Below are 24,169 nucleotides of genomic sequence, written 5' to 3'. Positions count from 1 at the left end.
CAACGTCCTACATGGGAACCAGCCCAGAACCTTGAAGACTCAGCAGCGTTAGACGAGTGGGAAGCCCGCAGCAATCACCAACGGCCTGTCCCAACTACATCACCTCAACCTCGGAAGAAGGGGGGGAGTAATGTAGCGGGCCCTGCCCGGAAGTAGTGCTCGAGGCCGTCGACGGCCACTCGCTTCACGTGACCTTACCGTCACATGACTCGTTAGTAAGCTGGCGCATATCTAGATGTTTCTACCTGGCGATCTTGTTTCTTTTCTTTTCTTCTTTCTTCAGCGTGTTCTTCTGCAATAATCCTACCTGTAGGATAGTGAATGGCATTAGCCCGTGACACAGCTTACGTGAAAGAAGGTTGGCTGGAAGAGAGTAATGCTTTCTGCCTTACAGGCGGCAAAATTAAAGCTTTCAGAATATTATAGGATGACTGATAAAATTGGCAATGACCTTTATGCAATTGGTACAATCCTTGCACCACAAAACAAGCTTGAGTTCTTTTCTACTAAGGACTGGGAGCCAAACAGGCGGGTGCAATACTGCAAGAGCCTTGAGGAGCACCTTATACCTTATCAGCAGCGTTATTTGGAGTCACAGCCTATATTAAACAGCCAACCCTCAGTAGGGGGGATCTCTGATGTTGATATCCTCTTAACACCAGCCTTATCTCTCCGGCCACAGACCACTGCTCAAGACGAGCTTTCGCGGTATCTTGGAAGTAGTAAGTAATATCTAGTTATCCTGTACTCTACTCCAACTAATCTTTATAGGTACCCAAGTAGTTAACCCGCGGACGTTCTGGAAGGATTATCAGCATGAACTTCCTATCCTTGCAAGCTTAGCACGGGATATCCTTACCACGCCTGCTAGTGGTTCTGGTGTTGAATGGTTATTTAACTCTGCTCGTGATATCTGTCACTACCACCAAGGCTCCCTGAAACCCAAAATGATAAGGGATCTAATGATGTTCATGTGTACAACCAAATTCGACATGGAGTCTGAACATCTTTCCTTTGTCGAAGGGTTTCTTTCTACACAGGAAGTAGAGGTGGTAAAAGAAGAAAAAGAGAATCAGAAAGCGGAGGACAAATTCGATCCTATTAGTGATACTGAGGAAGATCATTCAGTCACAATATCTTAATCTGCCGAACCAGTCAATCAGCATGTTCTTGGTAAAAGACTAAGGGCAAAAGCCACTACGGAACTCCCGAGGTCTTTGATTGAATCAAATGAAGAGGATGAAATCTCCCTGCCTGATAATAGCTATATACAAGAAGAGGGTAGTATGCAGAGGCATTTATCAGGGCGGCTTCCAAAGCGTTCCAGGCAGGATGAAGACTTTGTATACGGAAAACCATGAAATCAATAGAGTTCTGAATAAAAAGCCTTTTTTACCTGATCTTTCTACATTATCCGTCTTATGAAAGCTCTCATCTAATCCTTAAAACTAATCTGTACGCGGGAAATACTCAAAAATACAGTCAATATCTGCATATTTTATGCAAGTCACGGAATCCCCATGTTTGCATTGTTTGTGGAACCTGAGGTTCCAGTCGAACCTCTCAGGTTCGACTCCAAAAATCCTGGTATCGGATCGCGACTCCAAACCTTGGAACCTGAACCTGATTCTTGGCGGTTCCGAGTCGAATCGAACCTGGAGAATCGCGACTCCCTACGAGGCCTAATTGGTAGTCCAGCCACCCGTAGGCCATACTTGGGACCGGCATCAGTGGTGTAGCTGACACATCTGTCAAACTTGCGGGAGTGTTAGATGGGTACTGAAGGATAGCGTAGGTCGTCAGAGTCGTGGGTCTCGCCAGGGTAGTAATTTGGATGATAAAGTGGCGCTGACTGAGCTGTTCCAGGGCAGCATTATCCTTTGCTTTTAAGAGCACGCTATACCGCTGACCACTAGCGATTTGTAGATTGCTGGTTTTTAGTTTCTGTGTATAGTGTCCATCCGCCTCGATAATCTCCACATCATGGCTCTCGATGGCAAAGGAAATGAACGATAGAGCAGTTGCTCCGATGATACGCAGACGATATGTCTTGCCCGGCTCCACCTGAAGAACCTCCCGTCTACAGGAACCGGTACCATTCGTTGCCGAAGGTGCTAGGCTATGACCGTTCACTAGAACGGCTTCTGTCTCGCCGCTCCATTGGAATTGACTTGACATGAGACCATGCTCAATCTCTTCGTCCGTCCTTGAGAAGAAATCGGATAAGGCGATTATGCGTTCTCCGTCATAGGATTACGGTGGCGGGCTAGTTGACTCGACAATCAGTGCACCGGCAGCGGTAACAGCCTGAAACCCAACATGGGAATGGTAGAAATAGGTCCCAGCACAACCGAGCTTGACTTTTACCTCATAGTCGAAAAAGTGACCGGGTGGGATAGGCCATTGGCTGGCCATGGGAGTACCATCGGAAAAAGGTGCAGTAAATGCAGTCAGACCATACCAGTGCTGGGATTATATTAGCCTGGTTAGTCTAAGAATAACGAAAAACCTATATAAATACCATAGTAACATTCGGATTCTCCATATCGTTGTAAACTTTGATCCAACTTGTCTGCCCTTCTTGAACAAGTATTTCTGGACCAGGGGAAGACCCGTTCACCAGAACTGAATACCTGGGTTAGCATGCTTGCATATAGCTCTGGGAGTTAACTCGAAGTATGTGATCCGGTTGAAAAGAGCTATCATGCCTAATGAGGAGCCCCTGGGCAGACAGCAAGAACAACCCGCACACAAAAAGCATCTGGTGCATACTTTGGAAGCTTGGTAAGCTAACTGGTTAAGAAAGGCAACGGAAATAAAATAGCTAGGCAAGCACTATTCAGGGTCTCTAATGATTTATGATTTGCGGACGCTGGAGGGTGGAGGGTGCGATCGCAATTTGACTAGTAGTTAAGCTCACTATTGACAGTGCCTCGGGCTCTTAGCTAATGTACACGCAAAACACTTTGTCACAATGGTGAGGTAACTTTTTCTTGCTTAGTTAGTGCCTGCGGCGAGTTGTTAAAGCGTCAGTAAGATTTCTGGGTACGCTCGGATAGAGCGATCCGCCGAGATCCGGAAGTGAGCGTATCACCTTGCCAAAGTAATCCTAAATCTCCCATTGCCTGAGCTTGCCTCTGTGATGGTTGTATTTGAAGTAAGCATGACGCCGGTGGTTGAGAGATATAGCTCGTAGCAGGATAATATCTTATTTCGTAGTCCTTGACCTCATGAGGGAGCGAGCTCTGTCGAAACTCACGGCACCATATACTTTCGGCAGCCCAGGCCTTCATATAGGCCAAGAGTAATCAGTTCTTCAACTATCAATCACTTAGGAGAGTTCTAGATGGCTCGGTCTCAAATTCAGGGATACCAAACGTTTGGAGAATTAAGACAGGGAAATGGTGGCCCTAAGTATCTAAGTAACGATAACACTTACGCATACCCCTGCGTTATTAGCCAGCTTGGAGATTCTTCAAGAGCTTGACTGCTAGAAAATTAGCGGCTGCCTTGAGCCTTCACGATAATAATACATCTACTATTTGATTTACTAGCCCTCCTTGATATTCCTTTGACCCTACTTGATCTAAGACCTGCAAGAAGACATTGGCTAGTACTTGAAACATCTGCTTTTGTCTGCTTCTTTGTGTCAGCCCTCTGGCCGCTGTTAGTCTGTTGATCTGTATGCAGATCACTGGGGCTTACTTATTATTGTCGGTATTTAGTTGGAAGGACTTTCGAAGGATACCTAACTGCAAGTGTAGAAATACTAAATCCCTGCCCGTTTTTACAGCAGGCGATGCGATGAGGAACTGCAAGGGTATTCGATGATAATTTTGCGGGGCGAATGAGGGGATATATGGATGCGGTCGGGACAGGTTTTGGAGTGGAGTGGTTCGCATGGACGATAAATCGGTCCTAGGTTGGATAAATAGATTTATCCCACTCCAGACGATATACAGCTCCCTGCAGATAATAAAGCCATGCTAGATATATACACAAAAATACCAGCACCTAGAAAAGCAGCTTGACTGCAGATATTTGTTAGTTATAGTACTCTTTTCAGTAACATCCAATTTTAGAATAAAAAACATTAATATCAAATATTGTTTGTTATGGCTATCGCTAGGTATTATGACCTTATTGTGATTCGTTGTAAGTACCGTGCTTAGGATAGATAAAGGTGGTTCGTAACACATAACATCAGGCCTCAACATCGGAAGTCAGAAGCCTCAGGCAAACGATCATGGAGTCCTAGATGGGTGATCGAGATCCAGGAACCCTTCCCCGGGAGATACTATATTGACGGAACCACCGAGTTTAGCTGCCGTTTTCAGATAGACTTTGTCATGACCCTGTTGTTGGGTTGCATTCATATATCCCCACAAGTGTATCTAGGACCATGAGGATCCCCAAGGTTTAGTCTTAGCCGTCTTATCGTTAGCTTTACGTGGTGTAAGTTTTCCTGCCTGGTTGAGAGGATGATCCACCCTTCCGAAGTGGATCCTTAACACTGAATTTTTTGGCGCCCAGCAGCTGTATCTAGGAGTAAGTCAATTTTTTTTCATCGGACTATTTCTCAGTATTCATCAAAGTTATTACAGTCCTTCCCCATTGCGGTTTCACAAGTCTTATTAGTTATGTCTCTTTAAGAGCAGGAGCACCGGAGCAATGCTTATGAAGACCGGAAGGCTTGGGAAGAATATTTCTGACCCCTGGATAGCACCACTGCGCCCACCTGTTTGGAGTATAAAGATACTAGACGAGTAAGGCGTTCACATTATAAGTCAATAGTCTGTAATGTTTCTTTTCACACAGGTTTCTTCCCACAGTACCTGTTTCTTTTTTGACATGGCGGCCCAGGACAATGTGTATACATTCCACCAAGCCGAAGCTTGACCTGGAATGTTCTCGGCATCATCTGTAATTCCTGGTCAGCGAGTATTATTTGGTCGCTAATGTAAAGGCCCGTTTTCTCCATTCCTTGATGTTGTTGTACTGCTGTCTTCTCTATGGGTTAATAGATATCTGAAGTTTGGTTCGCGTGCGACGGCAATATCAGTTATTCGCATCAGGAGTGTTTCTTATAAGTGTCCATCTGATAACAATGCTTCCAAAATGGTCGTAGAGATCCTGCTGGGACCAAGCTCTTACAGAGGCCGCGACGGACGTGTCATCCAGCCCGACTCGCCATGTATAATCCGGCCGTTGTAACAGGCGTAGGCAGTATTATTTTCAACTGGCTGTCCTGTATAAACGAGTATCACAAGCTTAGAGAAGGAAACAAGATATAGAAGCGCAAATATCTTCCTCCTCCCTTTATCAACCTTTCCCAATCATACGTCAAGACTTCCGACTTCGCGGACTTGCATGCCGACGGATGTCTTTCCCGAAGTTACGGGGACGGATCTCTTTTCCTAAGCTACGAGACCACAATTCCAAGGCTGTACACTGATGTTGCAGAGACCTTATTTAGAACCAGGTTGAGGGCATGCCCGACAACCAAGATTCCAGGCCATAGCCTGTGACAGCCGTTGACGGTCACCGTTCAGTGAATATGATAGCGAATATAAATCCAGCTACAAGGGTAAGGTCGTTGTTGCTCATTGTGGACTTGCTCGCCTCCCCAGTCGGTAATGGAGGAATACTAGTTGATTATCTGCGATGGCTATAAGGTAGAACAATGTTTCGTCGGGTACAGGTTCTGAGGAAGAGCATGATGCATGATCGTTCGACCAAGATCGCTTTGGTAGGGGCACAGCCCAGTGTTCTGTTCCAAGAGTCGAGTGACTGAGATTGAGGGACATCATATATCTGAGAGGGACTGTATTTCATTGCCTTGACTTTTGAATGTTGATTTGCGTAGAGTTAGCTCTATGAATACCAGCCTAACACGCCCAGTAAACCATATTTTGTAGGTGATATGGAAATGTCATGTGATGCTCATTCTGTACACCAGGTGTACAGGATGAGACCGCTGGCTGGCTTATGCCATTTGATATCGCGGCTTGGCCGCGATCTCCAATCCCCGAGGATCTGACCCCTCGACGTATCAATTGAGAGACAGTCAAGATATCTATCGTCAATGAGATAGATAGTTAATCGTCATATGGCGTCCGATCCTTAGTAGGCTACGTTCATGTAGTTGATAGAGTTTCCTTCTGCCCTTTCCCCTTTGGGCGTACATGCGTACCCACAACAGTAGGTAAGCGTTCATAAATGGATTGCGGGACGGATGCCGGTAGTACATGTCCATGGTTTAGTCAAGAGTAGTGTATTAATCGATTCAGTGCCATTGCTGGGCTCCGAAGCGTCATACTTCAGGTGCAGGTGGTGTGAAGGGTGTAGGCCCAGGAATATATTCATAACAAGAATATGAAGTAGATGAAAAAGGCAGGCTACGGACCCGACTATGAAACACTTGCATAAATGAGACAAAGATGTAGCTCGGAGTTCGGAAATTGTATCGATGTCGGAATTCGAGAAATTCCGGCCAGCCGGTAGGTCACGTGGTCGAATCTCCAACTTCGTCAAGATCCCGCCTCCCCATTTTCCCATTCTCGGTATCATTCCTTCTTCATCCTCTCCGTCCACCATCATCATCGGTAAAGAAAGTATATGCTCCTTGCCGTCCCCGCCGCCAGCCCTGCCATTCCTGTGATTCCATAGGACTCTCCGAACTCACTCGTTGACTTCAGATTGGGCACGTGCTCGCGACCGGGCCGCAAGAGCTCTTACCACTTTACTCTCGTCTTATTATCATTATTCACTTACATATAACACGAGTCAGGGCTGCTCAACGCTTCTCGAAAGCCCGGGTGGGAGGGCTACTCGATTCTTCGAGGGATCCCTTTAGACCAGCGAATGTTGCAACAACATCATGACCACCACTTCGCAAACCCCGCGCTGGGTTCTCAAGAAGGCAGTTCTTGTTTATGCATCCGATCTCGAGGTTTTCTGTCGTGCTGACCTTAGTATTGTCCATGATCAAACTGCCAACCAAGGATCCGTCTCCCTTTCAATTCGGGCAAATCTCACTAACCTGAGCGGCAGATCACAGGCGCTGACTTTGAATATTCCCCCAGAAAGAGTGGAAGAATGTACTTTGGCTCGGAAAAGCAGAGACAACCTTTTTCCATCTGGTTTATTTTCTATGCTCCCGGCACCCGTCACCAATGTTTCGGCCGTCTCAACACTAAGTCTGAGCCTCGGTACAACCGGCATTGTTCTTTGTCCATCTGAGATGGAGACTTTAAGCCCAGCGACGCCAGGAGACGTGAAGATCCACTCATTTGCGAAGATCTGTCGATCCAGATCTCTGCTTATACACTTTTCCGGACGACAATTTGTGAATAACGAACTTGATAAGCTGCAAAACTTCTCCCATGCCTTGCAACGAAGGAGTCTTCAGACAGTGTCTTTTAACCACTCTCGCCATGGCTTGGTCGAAAAAGATTGGCGTGTATTCAGTCTGCCGCCCGATCCACCCCCATATTGTCAGGAGCCCGTGTCCGAGCAGGTGGATCCACCTCTATACTGCGAGCAGGGGATTGGAAAACGGCGCAGAGGTATCTCCTCATCTTACCGGTTTATGTTCTCCTATCTTTCAGTAGCTCAATCCTAGCATCTAGATTCGCGGTCAATGTCACCTAACGCTGAAGGACGAAAAAGAGTGCTCCTTCCATCTCCTCAACCGATAGGCTCTCCGACCGAAGTGAATACGCCAAGTACCCTCTCCCCCTCAATTCGCCCAACTCACTTTACGCGTGTTTCTCCTGGCTTCAGAGAGTCCAAGAAACTTAGGTTTCTTGAAGATGAGCTGCGTGGTCTTTCCGATGGCCTGATCCGCGAACTTTTAATTCGTTCAGGGCACCAACATCTGCTAGCCATACCAGAAGATGTAGACCATGATCTTCAATGCGAGTTTGACAAAGCTAGCTTTCCCAAGGACGAGATGATTGAGCGCCGGCTTCAACGATATGTTGATAAGATGGTTGAGCGCCGGCTTGAACAATATGTCGATAAGACGATTGAGCGTCGGCTCGAACAAAACGTCGATAGGGCCATGAGTGAATGTCGTGACCAGATCTACAGCGTATACACAATGAACGAAGCCGAATTTCGTGAACAGGTTGACGATGGTAACTCCGAGGTACGCAATACAGCCGCCGAATGTATAAATGAAGTTATGGAACAAGCGCAAAAATACACGCTTGATATGGAAGAACAGGCACAACAGTACATGAATGATATCGAGGAGCTAGGTATGAAGGTTGAGATGTCTGCGAGGAAGAAGCTTATGCAATGGTTCAATGCTTCTGCTCAGTCGTTACTTGACAGCAAGTCAAGCGCTAGCCATGGGCTAGGTACTAATGCCAGGCGCAGTTCCATTTAGACTCAGTGTTAGGTTCATGTTTCTTGGGATTGTTGTCGTGCAAATAGATTCTTTGTTACTCCATAAGAAAGGTAGGTGGCCAACATAACTTTAAGCAAGCAAGCCACCCCAAACCTGATGCTACAAGTAACGCAAGAAACCTCTCAGCTATCTCAAACTCATACTGTCTCTGAATTCTTATTGGGAGAAGCGGGTTGGCGCTCTAAGTTTTGCATTTGGTGCCGTTGTGGCAATTACATACCACATCTCGAATTGTTGGCCTTAAGCTAGCTTATCACTCATGTTGCAATGAGCAAGGGTTGATTGATGTATGATGTATGATTGATCCTTGTTAACGTGGTTGGTAAGCGAGCTGCGCACCCAACCACTTTTTTACATGCCGACGCGGTCATCTATCTTCCATCAGCCACCATGCCCCGAATTCGCGTTAATTCAAGCCAAAATCACCATGAGAAGGAAGGTCGGCTATACTGGCTGTACAGGCTTAAAAAAAAAAGAGATCACATCAATATGCGAGGCAGCACGTCGCTTTAATGTGCCTGAATCTACACTGCGTACGCGACTACGCGGGACTACAAATCGCGCCGAATCTCGCGCAAATGGTCATAAATTGACAGAGATTGAAGAGGAAGCGCTTAAGCAGTAGATCTTATCTTTAGATCTACGCGGAGCAGCTCCTACAAAAGCTCATGTACAAGAAATGGCTATTATTCTGCTTGCGAAGCATGGTTCTACCCCAATCCAGACTGTCGGCCAGAAATTGGTATACAATTATACTTAACACCATCCAGAGCTTGAATCTCGCTTGCCTAGGCCATATGACTACCAGCGAGCAAACCAAAGGAATTCAAATTGTAACGGGCGTAGGCAGTATTGCTTTCAACTGGCTGTCCTGTATAAACGAGTATCACAGCTTAGAGAAAGAAACAAAAGATAGAAGTGCAGATATCTTCCTCCTCCCTTTTAGCAACCTTTCCCAATCATACGTCAAGGCTTCCGACTTCCCGAAGTTACGAGGACGGATCTCTTTTCCTTTGGGGCCGCAATTCCGAGGCTGTACACTGATGTTGCAGAGGCCTTATTTAGAACCAGGTTGAGGGCATGGCCGACAACCAAGATCGAGGCCATAGCCTGTGACAGTCCAAAACCTTCCCTGCAAGGGTGAACCAGATGCCATGTGGTCTAATAGCCCGGAGTAGACTGCGGTATATCCGCGGATATCAGATAGCAAATGCTATCCTATCGTATCCATGCGGATACCAGATACCTGAGTTGCTATCTTTATCCACATCCAAATCCGCGCGGATACGTTATGGAGGATATCTTGTTACTATCCGCACTAGCATAATTTTCGCTAGATTAACCCAATCTAGCCTGACACATGACGTATAATGTGCTGATTAATATCAGTAGTATACGCATGTTCTGGCTTGACAAGCTTGCCAGCACTACACGTCTTCTGTCACGGGCGTAGGTAGCATTGTTTTCAACTAGCTGTCCTGTATTCACGAGTATCACAAGCTTGGAGAAGAAGTATGAAGGTAGGCCTTCTTCTCCCTCTATATACATGCTCCTAAGCTTCCATCAGATTCTGTCCACCCTCCTAGAATGTTCTACTGGTTGAGGGCATGGCCGATAACCAAGACCCAGGCCATAGCCTGTGACATCTTCCGTATGATACTACTCCCCGGGATGGATCAAATATATATTACTACCAGACCTTGTTGCATAAACATGCCATTGTTACTGTCAATAGCCTGACTCTGTACCCAGTCTGTTGTATCTACTCTGTTATCTAGCTCTGAATATATTCCTGAGTCTGTATTGTGCCAGCAGCAGATTAGAAGTCTTCTAAATACAGCTTGATATATTGTTAGCATCAAGATTCTCATGTTTGAATTGTGACCAATACACTCCTTGAACAATATATTACATACAAAACATGCATAAATTATGCAGTAACAGATATAGTCATGTTTGGTTGTTTGTCTATCCACAAAATATCCAAATCCGCATTGCGGATACCTTCTACTATCCATATCGTATCGCTGCGGATATTTGGGTATCAGATTACATCCATATCCGCGGATATGCGGATTTGGATATATCGTGGATGTTGCCGCAGTCTATACATGGTCCATGTAGGCCACCAGCAAAAGGTGTACAAATACCAAAGGCACGGGCATTACCGATATGTAGTACCTGTAATGAAATTGGGCATAAAAGGAATGCTTGTCCAAATAAAGAATAGTATAAAGGCGTTGTAGTTGAGTAAAGGATCAAAATATAGGAAATCTGTATGCAGGTGCGCATCTCGCTTACATGCGCAGCTCATTTACCAAACACGTTATGTGAAGCTACTGCTAATGATATCTTTAAATATTCTGTCCGATAGCCGATCGCCTGGGTCACGGGCCGAGCCATCATCCTGCGAGCCAGGCATATGGGATATGTAACAGTTGTCAAAGATCTAAACGAAATGTAAGTCATGATAATATTATATCAATTTACTTTAGGCTATGCTAGTGTAGTATTAAGTCTTTATTTGATAGCGTTCTGAGAGGCCCCATGCACTAGATGTTTCGACTTCGGCCAGCAAAATATAATTGATATGACATTGGCCCGGCGCCGGCATATAGCCACAAAACCTTTGGCTGAACTTCTCTAGTACCATAACTGTCTCGATAATTTACTAATTCTCAGGGAACCGATCCAGCGCCACTCTCACGTAGACCTGATGGAACGCATCATCCTCTCCCAAATCCTCAACCTCTAAATCATCTAAGCTAAACCCCCAAGCAGCCGCAACCCGCTCATCAGGTATATACCCTGACTGAGAGTTGAACGACAAAGTGGGCCTTTTACTACCTATCAAGCCATCTGCTGCACCTCTGCCGTTGGTGAATTCAACTTCAGTGTCGGGCGGTTCTACCATGCTGATATTTATCGTTTTTAGTCGCGGCATACGCTGAGCTGCATAGCCGACCGAGGAATAGAGTCGATGGAAGTCCTCAATTCGCATCATGCCGCGGAAATATTCCATTTCTTCAATCATTAAGTGGTTTTCGAAAATGGCGAAACCGCTGATTGTTGATGGATCAGGGAGGTCTTTCCGCATTTTCGTGATCGAATAGCCATTCACCTGCTCTGTCTGTTAGTATACTACTGGCGTAATGAAGCCTCATCAAGTGGCCTGGAAGAAGAGACAGCGAGGTCACTTACACCGGAAGGTAAACACATTGAGAGTGCCTTCAGAGTGAGAGACTCCAGGTGGGGCCAGTAAAGCGATAAGGCTTCAGGTGTAGGGTTTCCAGTTTGATCCAACGGAAAAAGGAAGTTCAACCCCACAGCGACCATTGTCAACTTTAGGTATCTAAGGTTCAGGGACAAGTTGCGCAGTCTCAACGAGAAAATATCGAGAACTTTGCCAGGTAGGAGACCCAAGGCCGGAAGCATGTTCGACCAAGGCTCGTCCGTGTTAATTCGTAGCTCAAATGACCTAAGCGTGGAACGAATGTTTGGAAACGTAGATGCCAATGTTGGTATTGTCATTAGCTCTTTAGCCAATATACGCCCAGGGAAGAAAAAAGATGCGCTACCTTGTCGTCGTTCTCGAATATAGGAAAGATGATCTGGGCGCACAAACTCTTCCAAGTCCAGGTACAGCCTCCGCAAGGAAACGCAGTGTTCTGTGATCTAGAACGCAGTGCCGCTCCAGACGCCTTGATATGAATAGTTCTTCTCTGTTGCTATTCTAGAGGCAGCACTGGTTGTAGTTGGTAAAATAGTAATCCAGCAGGATGATGGGCATATAGACTGCAGAGCTGCCCTGGATGGTGGCATTCTTGACAGTATCATACTCCTCGTGCATTCGAGTAGTAAGCCATTTGCTTGGGTGTGTAATAGTTAGAGAAGAAGAGGATCTGCAAAGCTTTCACAAACATGATGGTTGTTCTTACCTTGAGTTTTTAACTGCCCTAATCTGTCAGAGGATGATTTCAGTCTGCAGAAGATCCAGACTTAAGTAACCCTGCTCCAAGAACACTATTCAGATTCTTAATATTAACACCGCTGTGTACACATAACCAGAGCCATGAAGATCTAAACTGAATGGCGTGGTAATCCGTACAGTGACGAGTGACTGCACCGAGTTTGAGTTGCATCGGGGCCCGGGATGGCTCAAGTCATAGGTATATTTTCGGCTATACTCGGTGAGCCTGGCTGTGTGTGTGGCTCCAGATCATGGCTTCGTGGAATGGCATACGGTATGAATGCCTACTAGTGGAGTTTCCATCTAGCTAATACAGCCAAGCTATCACGGCATATTCGCCAGCATCATCAGTGCGTAAACAGTGGATCAAATCGGCCGGAGGATGTACTTGATGCTTGGTGCCTTGACTCTGTTCGCCGTTGAGATTGTCATGAGTTGGGACTTGCCGAAGAGTAAGGCATTTATTGATCACCCAGGCCAGCTCCGTCTATGATGCCTATCTCCACAACCTGGAAAATCGTCCAACTACGCACCCGCTGCAGTCGTAATGCTCTTCATGTTCAGCCTAGGCTATGCAGCAGCTTGGAACACAGTGGCATCACTGGATGGGCCATTGGCGTTGAGATGACCACATTAGTAAAACGCATGTTGTGCAGCGTGAAAAGCCGCAGCTATTTTCTAAGGTTAGTCTCAATCCGCTCTGAATTATACTTGTGTATCTGTTCTACCCTGAGACGTGCACCAGTCGCTTGATTCGATTGACGCCTTCTTCTCAACACCCAGCCCGTTTCGTTGTGAAATGGAGCGCGCGTATCGTCTGAATAGCCAATTTTTTTGTGGAGCAGGGGATCACCATATTTGAGGATGACGGCCTTAAGTTGGAGGATATTCACTCTGACTCGGCGCAGTATGGAATAGTGCTAAGGATGATGGTGCTCGCGATACGGATATCTCGAGCTATACGGATTTTAATGATGATAGGTAATGTTATCCGGCATAGTATATTAATTCACGGGATCTAAGAATGACGGAATGCGAGGTTATTCGGGACACAGGGTATACTATGGAATAAAGGAAGGCTCGGGAACAAAGAATGCGACTTGTTTTATGACCATGATGGGCTGCTTGTAGATGCTAAGTACGCCACATATTGTTCTATTGTTCTACCTGACGCTAGGGCTATTCCTGGCCAAGTAGCCCCTCTCTGGCCTCATACTCTGTAAGCAGAGGTCTTCATTTGGTATTAGCTTGTTGTCGGTTAGCGCTTACTCTGCAGTATAGCTAGCTTTAGCACGACGCTTGTATTGAGTATAGAGTAGTGGAGAAGTGTCGGACCTTCCCCGGCCGCCAAGGATCGGTGCATGCGGAGGTCTTCACGTCGTATATAACATCACTCTGCGCTGGAAGCCCGGAGTAAGTGAACGGTGACTCGCCCAAGGAGCTGGTATTGCCATCGTGAGCAAGGGTGCGCTGCGCAATGGCCGTCCAGACTGAACGAGATGGCCAGGTTAGTAATGAGGAGGTCAGGCCCAGGATAATTCGGGCTATTGACGAAGAGGACAGCCCTACGGACGCCAAAGTAGGTCGTGCCCTCCAACGACGGTGCGAAATCATCCCATGCAACTACAGATAATTTGACCACACAAGACAGTACCCCCACTACCTCCCTGTCTGGGACCACGCAGACAACCTTCCCCCTCTGGAGCCCTTCACGCACCATGACCCCGGCAAAAACGCTGATCCGTCCCTCAAAGATCTCCTCCTCCCAGGTGTGACTGTAAAGAAGCTCACTCCCACAACCGGCACTGAGATCACTGGAATCCAGCTCTCCTCGCTTCCGGACAAAGCAAAAGACCAACTTGCGCTTCTTGCTGCCCAGCGTAAGGTCCTTGTCTTTCGCGACCAGGATTTCGCCGAGCTCCGGATTGATCAGGCCGTTGCCTTTGGTGGATATTTCGGAAGGCATCATGTGCACGCAACTGCCGGGGTACCAGAGAGCTATCCCGAGATCCATGTCGTGTATATGATGGATACAAAGAACGGGGACTTTGCGACCTTTTTAGCCGGCAAAAATAGCACGGTGCTCTGGCATTCGGACGTCACATATGATGAGCAGCCGCCGGGTATGACAATTCTCTACGCACTTGAATTGCCCGAGGTGGGTGGGGATACGGCCTTTGCGAACCAGGTGGAGGCATACAAGCGGCTTTCACCCGCGCTCCGGGAGAGGTTGCATGGGCTAAGGGGGGTTCATGATGGTGTTTCGCAGGCGGAGCCCTACTATCGTGCAGGAAGATTGGTCCGGAGGAAGCCAGTTATTGTTGAGCATCCACTTGTCCGGACACATCCAGTGACAGGGGAGAAGGCGCTTTTTGTCAATGCATGTGAGTCCCTCCCCACATTGAGTGCCGGGTTGATTGAAGGCACTGACTGGGATAGTGACGACGAGAATTGTCGGGATGAAGAAGGAGGAGAGTGATATGTTGCTGGGCTTCTTGATGAATCATATTGGGCATTGCCTGGAACACCAAGTCCGGGTGCGGTGGGAGCCAAAGACGGTTGTCATTTGGGATGTAAGTACTCCATATGCCGTCCTGCTGGTGCATCACCCTGACAACAATAGAACCGTGTCACTGCGCACACCGCGATCGTCGATTGGAGGAGTCATGAGCGTCGGCACCTGGCACGCCTCACTCCCCAGGCTGAGCGTCCGTTTGAGACGCCGTATGTTCCGGAAGAGTAGTTGGTTTTGAATATGACATTCTTCTATGCTTAACAGGAGCAGCTTTCCAAGGCAAGGTCGGGAGCTCCTGGTAGTATTCCACGTGCCTAGGTAATGCATTATTCATAATATATAGCAACCAGACGCATAGCATCCATTTTAGGAACAGATGTAAACAGGCAGAGCAGTTGGTATTAGCTATAAATCCGCGGCAGTCACCGCTTAGACAGAGTCGAAAGAAACAGGAAGTGGAATGCAAATGCTAGTAGCAAAGCCACGAAAGAAACCATGATGACTAAATTCACTATTTCAACTATACTAGCGTGATAGAGCAGTAATGGCCGATCATGGCGGCACGTTCTTCATCTTGAAGCTTCTTCGACGTTACAATACACACAGGGATTTTCTGACTCCCCGACTGATAGCTGACGTACCAGGAAAGCACTAAGCAGCGCAGAAGCAACGGCCCCGCGAGGTCTGAGGTACCCCAGTAGACGGATCTAACCAAACCTTGCCGTGGTCCTACCCAGTAAATAAGTATCATTATTTTGGGGGATTTTCTGGGGTTGGCAGCGGGGAAGGTCCCCGGCGGTTGATCCGCCTGGGCTCTGGGCCTGAGCGCGACTCCCCGCGCGGAGGCCAGCGGAGACGCCGCGTAACTTCGTTATTCGTTGATCTAGAATGGAGGATCCGTTGGGTAGGCACTTCTATATCGTATCGGACTCCATTACCGGGGAGTAGTTGTTAGCAGACTAGGCGCGCAGGATTATCTTGGCAGCCAGCGTGCGTAGTATCGACTCCAAAGATGATGCTCTAGGCTCTTCCCCATTTAAAAAGTCTGGATGCGGTAGGCAAGGTATAAATACGGCCTTCTTTCCTGTCTTTCCTGCAGCGTTCTCACTCCATTCCAACCCAACAGAGCCTATAGTGTCTCTCAAGCCATTTCCTCGCTTCGCCCAAGGTACGAATCATTTGTGCATTCCTCCTTACTGTTTTATTCTTTGACCGCGTAAGGCTTCGCTAACAATCTCTAGAACAAACCTAACCCTCCGCTTCAAGTGAGTATATGGCATATGGTTGGCATCAGAACACCCAGTCGGCAGCTGACACCGGTTGTCTGTTAGAACAGAATGTATCCATTCAATGATCTTGCTTCTGCTGGAGTCGGAAACGGTGGTGGCGAGCCGCTTCCCAAGTAAGCGGTGGAGCCGATATGGCCAACGTTCCTGGAGCGCTGGAGGGGGGACGGAAGCCCAGGTACTTTGTGTTAGTGGTAGTTATTCAGTGGGTGAATATCATGATCTAGGTTGGCAGGCATTTACTGCTATACGCTCTTTAGCTGGAAATTTAACTATGTTGCGCGCAGGGAGAGAAACAAGCCGTCATGTAGTTCCATGTGTAGAGTCCAAGACGTGACAAAGTGTTTCCGCGGCCAGCGTAGAATCTTCATTGCTCCTGCGAGCTACATTATGAATAAATAGGCTACTTGGCTAGTCTTCTGTGTGGAGATAGGATATGAGGTAACCTTATAAATGTTCCCCCGCCGCTTCGATCCCTCCAGACACACCCAACCCCTTATCCTCCGCACCTGTTCCCCTGCATTTCCTGCCTGCAGTCTACTGACCTGGACAATGAATCAAGAACAGAACGCGGCTTTCCATAGGCTTTCATTATGCCTCCCGCAAATCCACCAAATTCACTCCATATGCCAGACCCCGTCCATCACCTTCGGTGTGGTCCACCGTGGCCGTGTGATTATGAAGAAGAGCATTGGCTACCGAGATAGCGGGTTATCTCTCCCTGCGAACGAGGAGTCCATGTACATGCTCGGCTCCTGCTCCAAAATGTTCACGTCCGCCGCAGTAGCAATACTGGTCGACGAAGGGAAGCTTTGCTGGAGTGATCGGATCCAACAGCATCTCCCGGCATTCAACCCCGAGAGCGATCCACGGATTGGGCAGGAGGCGGATATCATCGACTGCCTGCGACATACCACAGGGCTTGCCTCCCCTACCGTGCTCACCATAGGCCCTAGGGGAACTATTGTGAGCGACGAGGAGGATCTGATTCCAATCTTGAACGCAATGCCCACGGCAAACGGGGAACAGAGATTTAACCGGGAATGGCTTTATAATAATGCTGCTGTAGGCCTGATGGCTCTCATCATTGAACGTGTGTCCGGCCAGCGGTTTGCGGACTTTGTGCGAGAGAGAATTTTGGAGCCCCTGGGGCTGAGCAGAACGGCAATGACCCGGGCTGATATTGAGAATGACTGCAATATCGCCGTCCCGTGTACAATGTTGAGTAACGGGCAGTTCTATCAGTTACCGGATACTTCGTGGCCTTGCGACCATGGCCCTTTACTTGCTGGCATGGGGATGCGCAGCAGCCTCAACGACATGCTTTCCTGGTGCATTGCGGTGCTGGATGCCGAGCGCAGTGAAAGCGACGCCAATTATAAACGCATCATCCCCGATAATCCATTAAAGCAAATGACCCGCGTCCGCCGTGGCTACTGGACTCGGCCATCTGATGACCCGGAATTCAGCAAGGCCGCCGCCTACGGGATGGGCTGGTTCCGCGTCGACCTGCCTTCCTCCCAGCTGAGCTCGTTTAGCGGGAATGCGCTGTCCCAGGGCAAAGACTATCAATTTCACATGCAGCATATCCTGGGGAAGAACAACGCAGCCGCAGCACCATTAACGGCCGTGGGCCACACGGGGGGCATGCAAGGGTCGATCTTCTCCGTGTACACGTTCCCAGAGACGCAGAGCGCCGTGGTCACCGCAACGAACGGGCGCGACTTGGGCGACGCTAGTGACTTTACTGCACAGCTCTTGATACAAGCGCTCTTTGACCTGCAGCCATTGGTCGATTTACAGCCTTGGGCAATGAAGGAAGCGGAGCTGGCAGTAAAGCATTATCGCGAAAACATTGAAGGGTTGTGGCTGGAGAACAGGCGCCCCAAGGACCCGGAGCGAGATCGCATGCTCTATATGGGCGAGTATCGTGGCTTCAATGATCGGTTTACCTTGGGTATAGGTATAACCGGGGCGAATACGCCTTCGAAACTGCCGTCTTTGTCTGTCGTGTTCAACCACCGCCCAGCCTCGGAGTGCCCGTTGGTCTTCTATCAGACAGACGTGTACAGCTTCTTCCAGCCAGACGAAGATTGGTCGAAATTGCAGGCAGTCATTGCAAAAGTGTACCAGCAGACGTTGCTGAAGTTTCAGGTCGATGAGGAAGGGAGAGTGGAGGGGCTATGGTGGCGCTGGGATATGGAATCAGAGCCAGCTTGGTTGCGGAGAGTACCTACTTAGGGTACACGCGTGTATGGAAGGGTGCGGGTTGCTTGCGGAATTGTTATGCGGTCCAAGCCTTATCCTCGGCGCAATGCTGTTAGATGTAGAATATAACAAACACGAGGAATGGCCTGGCCAGCCCAATTGTGACCCAGATCATCGAACCAGCTCATCCTTTCCGCATAACCAGCCTTGGGCGAATGGAAGCTTCTTGTCAGCACTAAGATAGACTAGTTACTCTTACGGAACCACCAGAGGAGACTAAAGAATCAATATACTTCGTCAATTTCAGCTGCTGGCTCACGTATTGTGGGGGCCACCGCAGAATTCTTACAGCTTTCAGCGCCTGGACATGATATAAGGATCAAGGACCTGAGCCTGACACGACACGTCAAGGGTCTATCTGATCCCGACAATTAAGTCCATCATGATTCCCGCCGACAGTCTTCTCGGGATAGGATTCTACTTCCTTATCCCTGCCGCACTGCTCTACCTCATTAACAGCGTCTTCCTTCGTGCCGCCTATTTCATAGGCGTGACCTTTATCCGTGAACCTCCCAGTAAGACCAACTTCGGTCTGAAAACGCATTGCTTATTCATTGGCTGCAAGTCGCTCTTCCGCGAGGCATACCACTAGTACTTGAAGAACGGAAAACCCGTCATTCTTCCAGGGTTTGGCGTACGCATTGAGCTCGTCTTACCCGCCAGCTCGCTGTGCTGGGCCACAACTCAGCCGGACAGTGTACTTAACCCCGGCGAGGCTTTTGCTGAAATCGATCAGGTGGATTATAGTCTCAGATGCTTGCGCGATATGTTGCCGATGCATGGCAGGCGCTGCTCGTGAACACTGAGATGAATGTGGTGTTGGAGAGCAATGTTGCTGCATTGAATGATGGGTTGGGGATTGCCTTTGGCAAGTACTTTAGGATGGATGAGGATAATTGGAAGGATGTTGTTCTGTTTGAGGCTTTGAGGATAGTTGTCTCGCAGGCAGCGAGCCGATTTATAGTTGGTTTGCCTTTGTGTAATTCTCCCACTACCTAACAGTAAGAGGATGCTGCCGATGCAGGTCGCAATGAGAAATACCTCCGAGACTGTCTCGATGCTATTGACGGATATGTCGTCATGCCGGGGTTGTCAGCGGCCGTCTGCCTATTCTGTGTCTGTTTATTGGACCCATTGTCTGTCTTAAAGCCTGGCTGGCAAGCAGGAGAGTGTGAAAGCATATCAAGCTACTCTACCATGCACATATGGAAGTCCTCAAGCAGCCGACCAAGTATCAGCCCCAGGACCACTTCCAGATGATGATACAGCTCAGAGAGGCAAGACAAACTATACAGACTGGAAACAATGGCCACGTGGGTGACACGAATATAACAAACTCATAACAAACTCATTCAGATTACGATCTTAAAGTAAACCGTGTCCTATTGCATTACAGTATATACAATCTAGGAGCAGAGAGGCGCTAGTCCAGCAGCTGGAGATCGAAATGATTAGACTCAAAGCATGTAAATAGGAACGATAGATATAGTCAAGCCAAGCGCCTGTACTCCCCCGTACAAGTCGCCAACTTTGGCTCGATGCACCAGACAAGCATGCAAGTGATCAACATGCTGCTGAGCATCCTGGCCTCGGACGCAGAGTAAAACACCGTCGCCGGGCTTCGGGATCTGGTTGAACAGGCCCTGGGCTCGGACACGGCCTGGACCAAGGCCAAGGTGTCTAATACGACTAAGGCGAGTAGTGTCGCACGCGAGACACTAAGATGCCACTCATTCCGTGGCCGGGCTGTCTTTTGTAAGATCCTGGTTGATGGAGTGGCGACTGACGCAGGGCTGCCGCTCATTAAGGACACGCTACTCTGCTTCTTCGGCCAGTAACCACTTCTGCTTAAGCTGTCCAGCGCGCTTGAAGAGCCAATAGTTGCCGAAGTGATAACTATTATATTGGAGGAAAGCAGAACAGCAAAGTCAGATTATGGATAACAGTAATTTTACTATCTTTCTCATCATCGTCAACAGTGGTCGGGTGCTGGCGTGGTGTGATAATAATAGGCACGGGGGTTTCCGTGATTCGCCTGTGATGAGCGTGCTTGAGCCCACGGTTTCGGCCACAACCGAGAAGCTCCATGTGGTGTCTGACCAGATTGCGATCGTCGCGTTTTCGGTGGTTGTAGCCGGCTCCTCGATGGATGCTGTGCCTTCCCAGACCCTAGATTCCTCTTAGATGGACTGTACTAAAGGGGGACTGGGTATAAAGTCAATTTACAGGGTGACAGTGATGGTGAAGGGTGGCGGCTGGATGGAGCTTGTCAGGTAGATGATACTGCCTGTCATTTCCGTTTGGAGGATGACGCTCCAAACCGTGATTTCGGTTGTCGTGACTAAGGGCAAAAACTGATCAGAACACCTATAAGCCCAGACGTATATGACGGGGTAATACGAACCTGGCTTGATGGTAAATACAGTCATGATCATGAGAACGTTGTATACATGCTGGTTTGTCGTTTCACTATTAGCATCAATATACATGTTAGTACTCCATGTCGAGTAGGATAGCAACGTCGTCCATGGATTGAAGCTAATAGTAGTCGTGCTTGGAAGCCGAAGAGGCAGCCAAACAAGAGTCCGGCCTCGCAATCCTGTCACAACTGGAGTGGCTTCACTCCAGATCAAAGGTGCAATGTAGCCTGTAGACAAACCATTGCCACACTCGAGGATGACAATAACCCTGGTCAGGCACGGTCAGTACCAAGAAAAGCCCCCGAAGTATGCGACAGAATAGATCTGTGATGGAGAGCCATCAATGACAATGTCCGTGCCGCAGTTGGAAATACACCCAGTCCTGCCTATCACGGCGTTTCCGGGTGCACCTGTTGGGGACTTTGAGATGGGTGCAGAACTTAGCTGCGTTCCATACTGGCCCCATATGTCGCAACAGGCATCATAACTGGTGTATCCGGAACTTGAGGTCTGCAGACTGCGTTCTCAATTCTTGTCGGCATCAGAGGCCAGCCAGAACTCAGACAAATATTCATGTTTGCCAGCAAGTTATCGCAGCCCATCCAACCCCACGTATCGTTGTTATAGCTTTCAATCTCCTCTACAGTAACAGCATAAGCAGCCGCTATGGTGCTACAGTTTTCAAATTCTCCACTAAATACACGTAGCAGTTGTCATCATTATCCAGTTTGGGAGAGTATTCGGGCAGTGTCCCTCAGAACAGCAAACATACTGGCCAGGCTGCAACGGCGAATCGCACAGTTCATTGTTACACCCCTCAAAATCCATAAGGGTCATCCCACAGTCTTCTGCGAGCGCGGTGCAGCTGTTGTGGGAGACAATTTGGACTGTGGTGCATTCATGTCCTGTTGGTGCCGCTTCGAAGAACCTGCTGCTATGGAAATGGAATTGGAAGAGTTCGAAGAGACGCAGACGGTGAAGACAGGACACCGAATATGATGTTCTGCCACGTCTCCGTCGTCTGGTCGGATGTGGTTGACACGCAGCTACTGTTCTTCCGGGTCCGCATCGCTGCTTGCGCCGAGACTAGATTGGACCCTGTCACCGCGACGACGCCCAGCGCATACCGCGCGGACCGTCACTGGCATCATCACAGAGCTGCACAAGGAGGCTGTCGGAGAATTCCTCGTCTTGTATGTGGTCAACTAATTGCCCCAGAACTGTTGGCAGAACTCCCTGCCCGCTAAGACCGGAGCCAACGTAGATCCCACCTGCCACCTCACCGGACAGGGCATGCCGAAATGTGTCGCGGCCACCAGCCGAGCAGATACGAACGCGGGCTTCACCTATGCCGCATTCAACAGCCATGTATACTTCTGCGATACTGCCTTCGTGGCCAAACCAGGCGAGCATGGATATGCAACCCCCGCAGACGTCGTGAGCTCCAACAAATATCCTACCGCAGGGGCACAGACGGACATTTCGGCGCTCACGTCTCTCAGCGCTACCTTATACCATGAGCTCTTCCACCTTACCGACTCCGACGGCACCGATAGCGATGGGCCGGGTCTAGGCTGTACGTTATGACGTTGTCTTCTTACAAAGACGCACAACGCTTGGAAAAACTGACATGTTCTCGCAGGTTACCTCGCATCGGACCTTATAGGACTCAGTTGGGATTCTCTTTAGAGGGCGCTGCTTAACGCTCCAGAGCCTTATGTCTTCTTCTCCATGGGTGCGTATAATTTCCAGAATAGTCCGTCCACGGCAACACCTGTATGTTTCGACCACCTGGATGGATACAGGCGTGATCCAATTGCTGCCGTATGATACAGTGGGTAGCGGTATGATACGGAAGTAGAGAATGCGGGGTGTGAACGCAGATCAATGTTACAGACAATTTTGCTAGCTTGGAATAGAGCCTATACAACGGTTGACTCCCATGTGTCTCCGCAATCTCTTTCTTCTGATCTCGCTTGCATTCGGCGAGTTGTTTTCCTCCCACAACAGCCTGATTTTGCTATATCCGTAGTTCTCAACCTCTTCCTATGCCCCATGCTCGCGAAGAAACGACACGATATCTTTGTTGCCCAAGTCCATCGCGAGCTGAAGCACTGAACCTGTCTGTCTAGACGACTTGCTCTTCTCAAACCCCTCGAAAGGAACATTCACATCGGCGCCACTCTCTACTAGCAGCTGCACCAAATGCGCGTGGCCCGCATTCACTGCACGAGCAAGCGGCGAAGCAAAGTGCCAAGTGTCCCGGTAGCCCTTAGGACGATGTAGGTCCAAGCACTCCAAGTCATCGAAGTCCGGATGCGTTCCACGCGCTAAGAGAAACCTAGCAAAGTGCCCATCCTCCTGCTCCGCGGCTAACATCAGAGCCGTCGTTTTCTGCATGCAGCTACTGTCGCCGATGACCAGGCTCGCGATTCTTTCGTCCCCTCTCTTCACTGCCTGCACCAGCGCACACCCCGTGGCAGATCCGGCATAGCGGGGGCGTGCTCCTGCACTAAGGAACAACTCAACGAGCTCCACGTCCCCCATTCTGGCCGCCAATTCTAGCGGACCCGTCGACTTCCCCTTCGGCCCTCTTATGTCCATACGCACCCCGTAGCTGAGTAGAGCATGTATAGCCTCCATATTTCGTTTCGCGATCGCACACTCAGATGCATCCCTGAGCTCGATCTGGCTTCGCCACAGTAAAAGCGACCTGTACTCAAGGACCTTGATCATCCACAAACAAACCGAAATGGGTCATCTTCAATGAGCAAGCATATCCAAGGGCCTAAATGTCGAAATTCAAATAACCGGGCAGGAAGACAGATTGATATCACACAGTTTTTACAGGGTGTCGTAAGTACTCAGGGCCTTTCAGCTGCTCAACAATTATTAATCCAATCTAGGATGGTCAGGCAACTAGTCCTCCAATTTTCAGCCAGGAAATTTGGGAAGAGGAGCTACTACAATTCATCACAATATTCCGACTACCTTTCCAGCTGGTTGAGCACCCTAGATTTCATCATCTTATTGAAATTGCTCGACGTGCTCCATCATACCCTAATTTCCCGTCATCAAGAACTGTTCGACGTCGGCTTCAAACAACAGTCAAGGAACAACAACAGGGTATTCTCCAGAAGCTACCAAATGGTGCAAAGCTTTTGGTGTGAATCTCAGTTCAGTACTTCTAAACCTGCTTCAGGAGCATGGGATCGCAGATCAAGTTCTTGCCATCACAACAGATAATGCATCTAATAATACTACTATGATGTCTAAGATCCAGGAATCAATTCA

At 48.5% G+C, this 24,169-nt stretch overlaps 9 protein-coding genes across 9 annotated transcripts; 5 read left to right on the top strand and 4 right to left on the bottom strand.

Moving 5' to 3' along the window:
- Nucleotides 1-1,563: 1,563 nt before the first annotated feature.
- BDW70DRAFT_164864 (multicopper oxidase-domain-containing protein) lies at nt 1,564-2,178 on the bottom strand (the record flags this gene model as incomplete). The annotated part of the gene is made up of 1 exon (XM_073741583.1): nt 1,564-2,178. The coding sequence occupies one exon, from the start codon at nt 2,176-2,178 to the stop codon at nt 1,564-1,566; it is 615 nt and encodes a 204-aa protein (XP_073590862.1).
- Nucleotides 2,179-6,581: 4,403 nt separating this feature from the next.
- BDW70DRAFT_145494 (uncharacterized protein) lies at nt 6,582-8,750 on the top strand. Its single transcript, XM_073738435.1, has 2 exons — nt 6,582-7,568; nt 7,632-8,750. The coding sequence occupies exons 1-2, from the start codon at nt 6,881-6,883 to the stop codon at nt 8,393-8,395; spliced, it is 1,452 nt and encodes a 483-aa protein (XP_073590861.1). The 5' UTR covers nt 6,582-6,880; the 3' UTR covers nt 8,396-8,750.
- Nucleotides 8,751-9,591: 841 nt separating this feature from the next.
- BDW70DRAFT_145491 (uncharacterized protein) lies at nt 9,592-9,845 on the top strand (the record flags this gene model as incomplete). Its single annotated transcript, XM_073738434.1, has 1 exon — nt 9,592-9,845. A coding segment is annotated over one exon (162 nt), but the record flags the coding sequence as incomplete, so codon positions are not given.
- A 1,242-nt stretch (nt 9,846-11,087) lies between these two features.
- BDW70DRAFT_164862 (uncharacterized protein) lies at nt 11,088-11,752 on the bottom strand (the record flags this gene model as incomplete). Its single annotated transcript, XM_073741582.1, has 2 exons — nt 11,088-11,537; nt 11,618-11,752. The coding sequence occupies 2 exons, from the start codon at nt 11,750-11,752 to the stop codon at nt 11,088-11,090; spliced, it is 585 nt and encodes a 194-aa protein (XP_073590859.1).
- Nucleotides 11,753-13,863: 2,111 nt separating this feature from the next.
- On the top strand, nt 13,864-16,307 carry BDW70DRAFT_166831 (TauD/TfdA dioxygenase family protein; the record flags this gene model as incomplete). Its single annotated transcript, XM_073742095.1, has 5 exons — nt 13,864-13,965; nt 14,038-14,770; nt 14,826-14,959; nt 15,534-15,583; nt 16,238-16,307. The coding sequence occupies 5 exons, from the start codon at nt 13,864-13,866 to the stop codon at nt 16,305-16,307; spliced, it is 1,089 nt and encodes a 362-aa protein (XP_073590858.1).
- Nucleotides 16,308-16,739: 432 nt separating this feature from the next.
- On the top strand, nt 16,740-18,428 carry BDW70DRAFT_164860 (serine hydrolase domain-containing protein; the record flags this gene model as incomplete). Its single annotated transcript, XM_073741581.1, has 1 exon — nt 16,740-18,428. The coding sequence occupies one exon, from the start codon at nt 16,740-16,742 to the stop codon at nt 18,426-18,428; it is 1,689 nt and encodes a 562-aa protein (XP_073590857.1).
- A 2,249-nt stretch (nt 18,429-20,677) lies between these two features.
- BDW70DRAFT_164859 (uncharacterized protein) lies at nt 20,678-20,944 on the bottom strand (the record flags this gene model as incomplete). Its single annotated transcript, XM_073741580.1, has 2 exons — nt 20,678-20,796; nt 20,860-20,944. The coding sequence occupies 2 exons, from the start codon at nt 20,942-20,944 to the stop codon at nt 20,678-20,680; spliced, it is 204 nt and encodes a 67-aa protein (XP_073590856.1).
- A 1,208-nt stretch (nt 20,945-22,152) lies between these two features.
- On the top strand, nt 22,153-22,745 carry BDW70DRAFT_145490 (uncharacterized protein). The gene is made up of 2 exons (XM_073738433.1): nt 22,153-22,451; nt 22,518-22,745. Exons 1-2 carry the CDS (start codon nt 22,169-22,171, stop codon nt 22,562-22,564), a joined length of 330 nt encoding a protein of 109 aa, XP_073590855.1. The 5' UTR covers nt 22,153-22,168; the 3' UTR covers nt 22,565-22,745.
- Nucleotides 22,746-22,921: 176 nt separating this feature from the next.
- On the bottom strand, nt 22,922-23,422 carry BDW70DRAFT_164857 (ankyrin repeat domain-containing protein; the record flags this gene model as incomplete). The annotated part of the gene is made up of 1 exon (XM_073741579.1): nt 22,922-23,422. The coding sequence occupies one exon, from the start codon at nt 23,420-23,422 to the stop codon at nt 22,922-22,924; it is 501 nt and encodes a 166-aa protein (XP_073590854.1).
- Between the last annotated feature and the right edge of the window lie 747 nt (nt 23,423-24,169).

The sequence above is a fragment of the Aspergillus foveolatus genome (genome assembly GCF_047715535.1).
Source record: "Aspergillus foveolatus strain CBS 279.81 unplaced genomic scaffold BDW70scaffold_151, whole genome shotgun sequence".
Taxonomy (NCBI): domain Eukaryota; kingdom Fungi; phylum Ascomycota; class Eurotiomycetes; order Eurotiales; family Aspergillaceae; genus Aspergillus; species Aspergillus foveolatus.
Note: the sequence above shows the minus strand (reverse complement) of the source record. Positions and strands in the feature narration are given on the sequence as shown.

Bases quoted from the DNA above. Each gene is read 5' to 3' on its own strand.
- BDW70DRAFT_145494 (XM_073738435.1), top strand. From the start codon at position 6,881: ATGACCACCACTTCGCAAACCCCGCGCTGGGTTCTCAAGAAGGCAGTT. The intron at 7,569-7,631 runs GTATCTCCTCAT...CCTAGCATCTAG, and splicing joins GATTGGAAAACGGCGCAGAG to ATTCGCGGTCAATGTCACCT.
- BDW70DRAFT_145490 (XM_073738433.1), top strand. From the start codon at position 22,169: ATGCCGAAATGTGTCGCGGCCACCAGCCGAGCAGATACGAACGCGGGC. The intron at 22,452-22,517 runs GTACGTTATGAC...ATGTTCTCGCAG, and splicing joins CGATGGGCCGGGTCTAGGCT to GTTACCTCGCATCGGACCTT.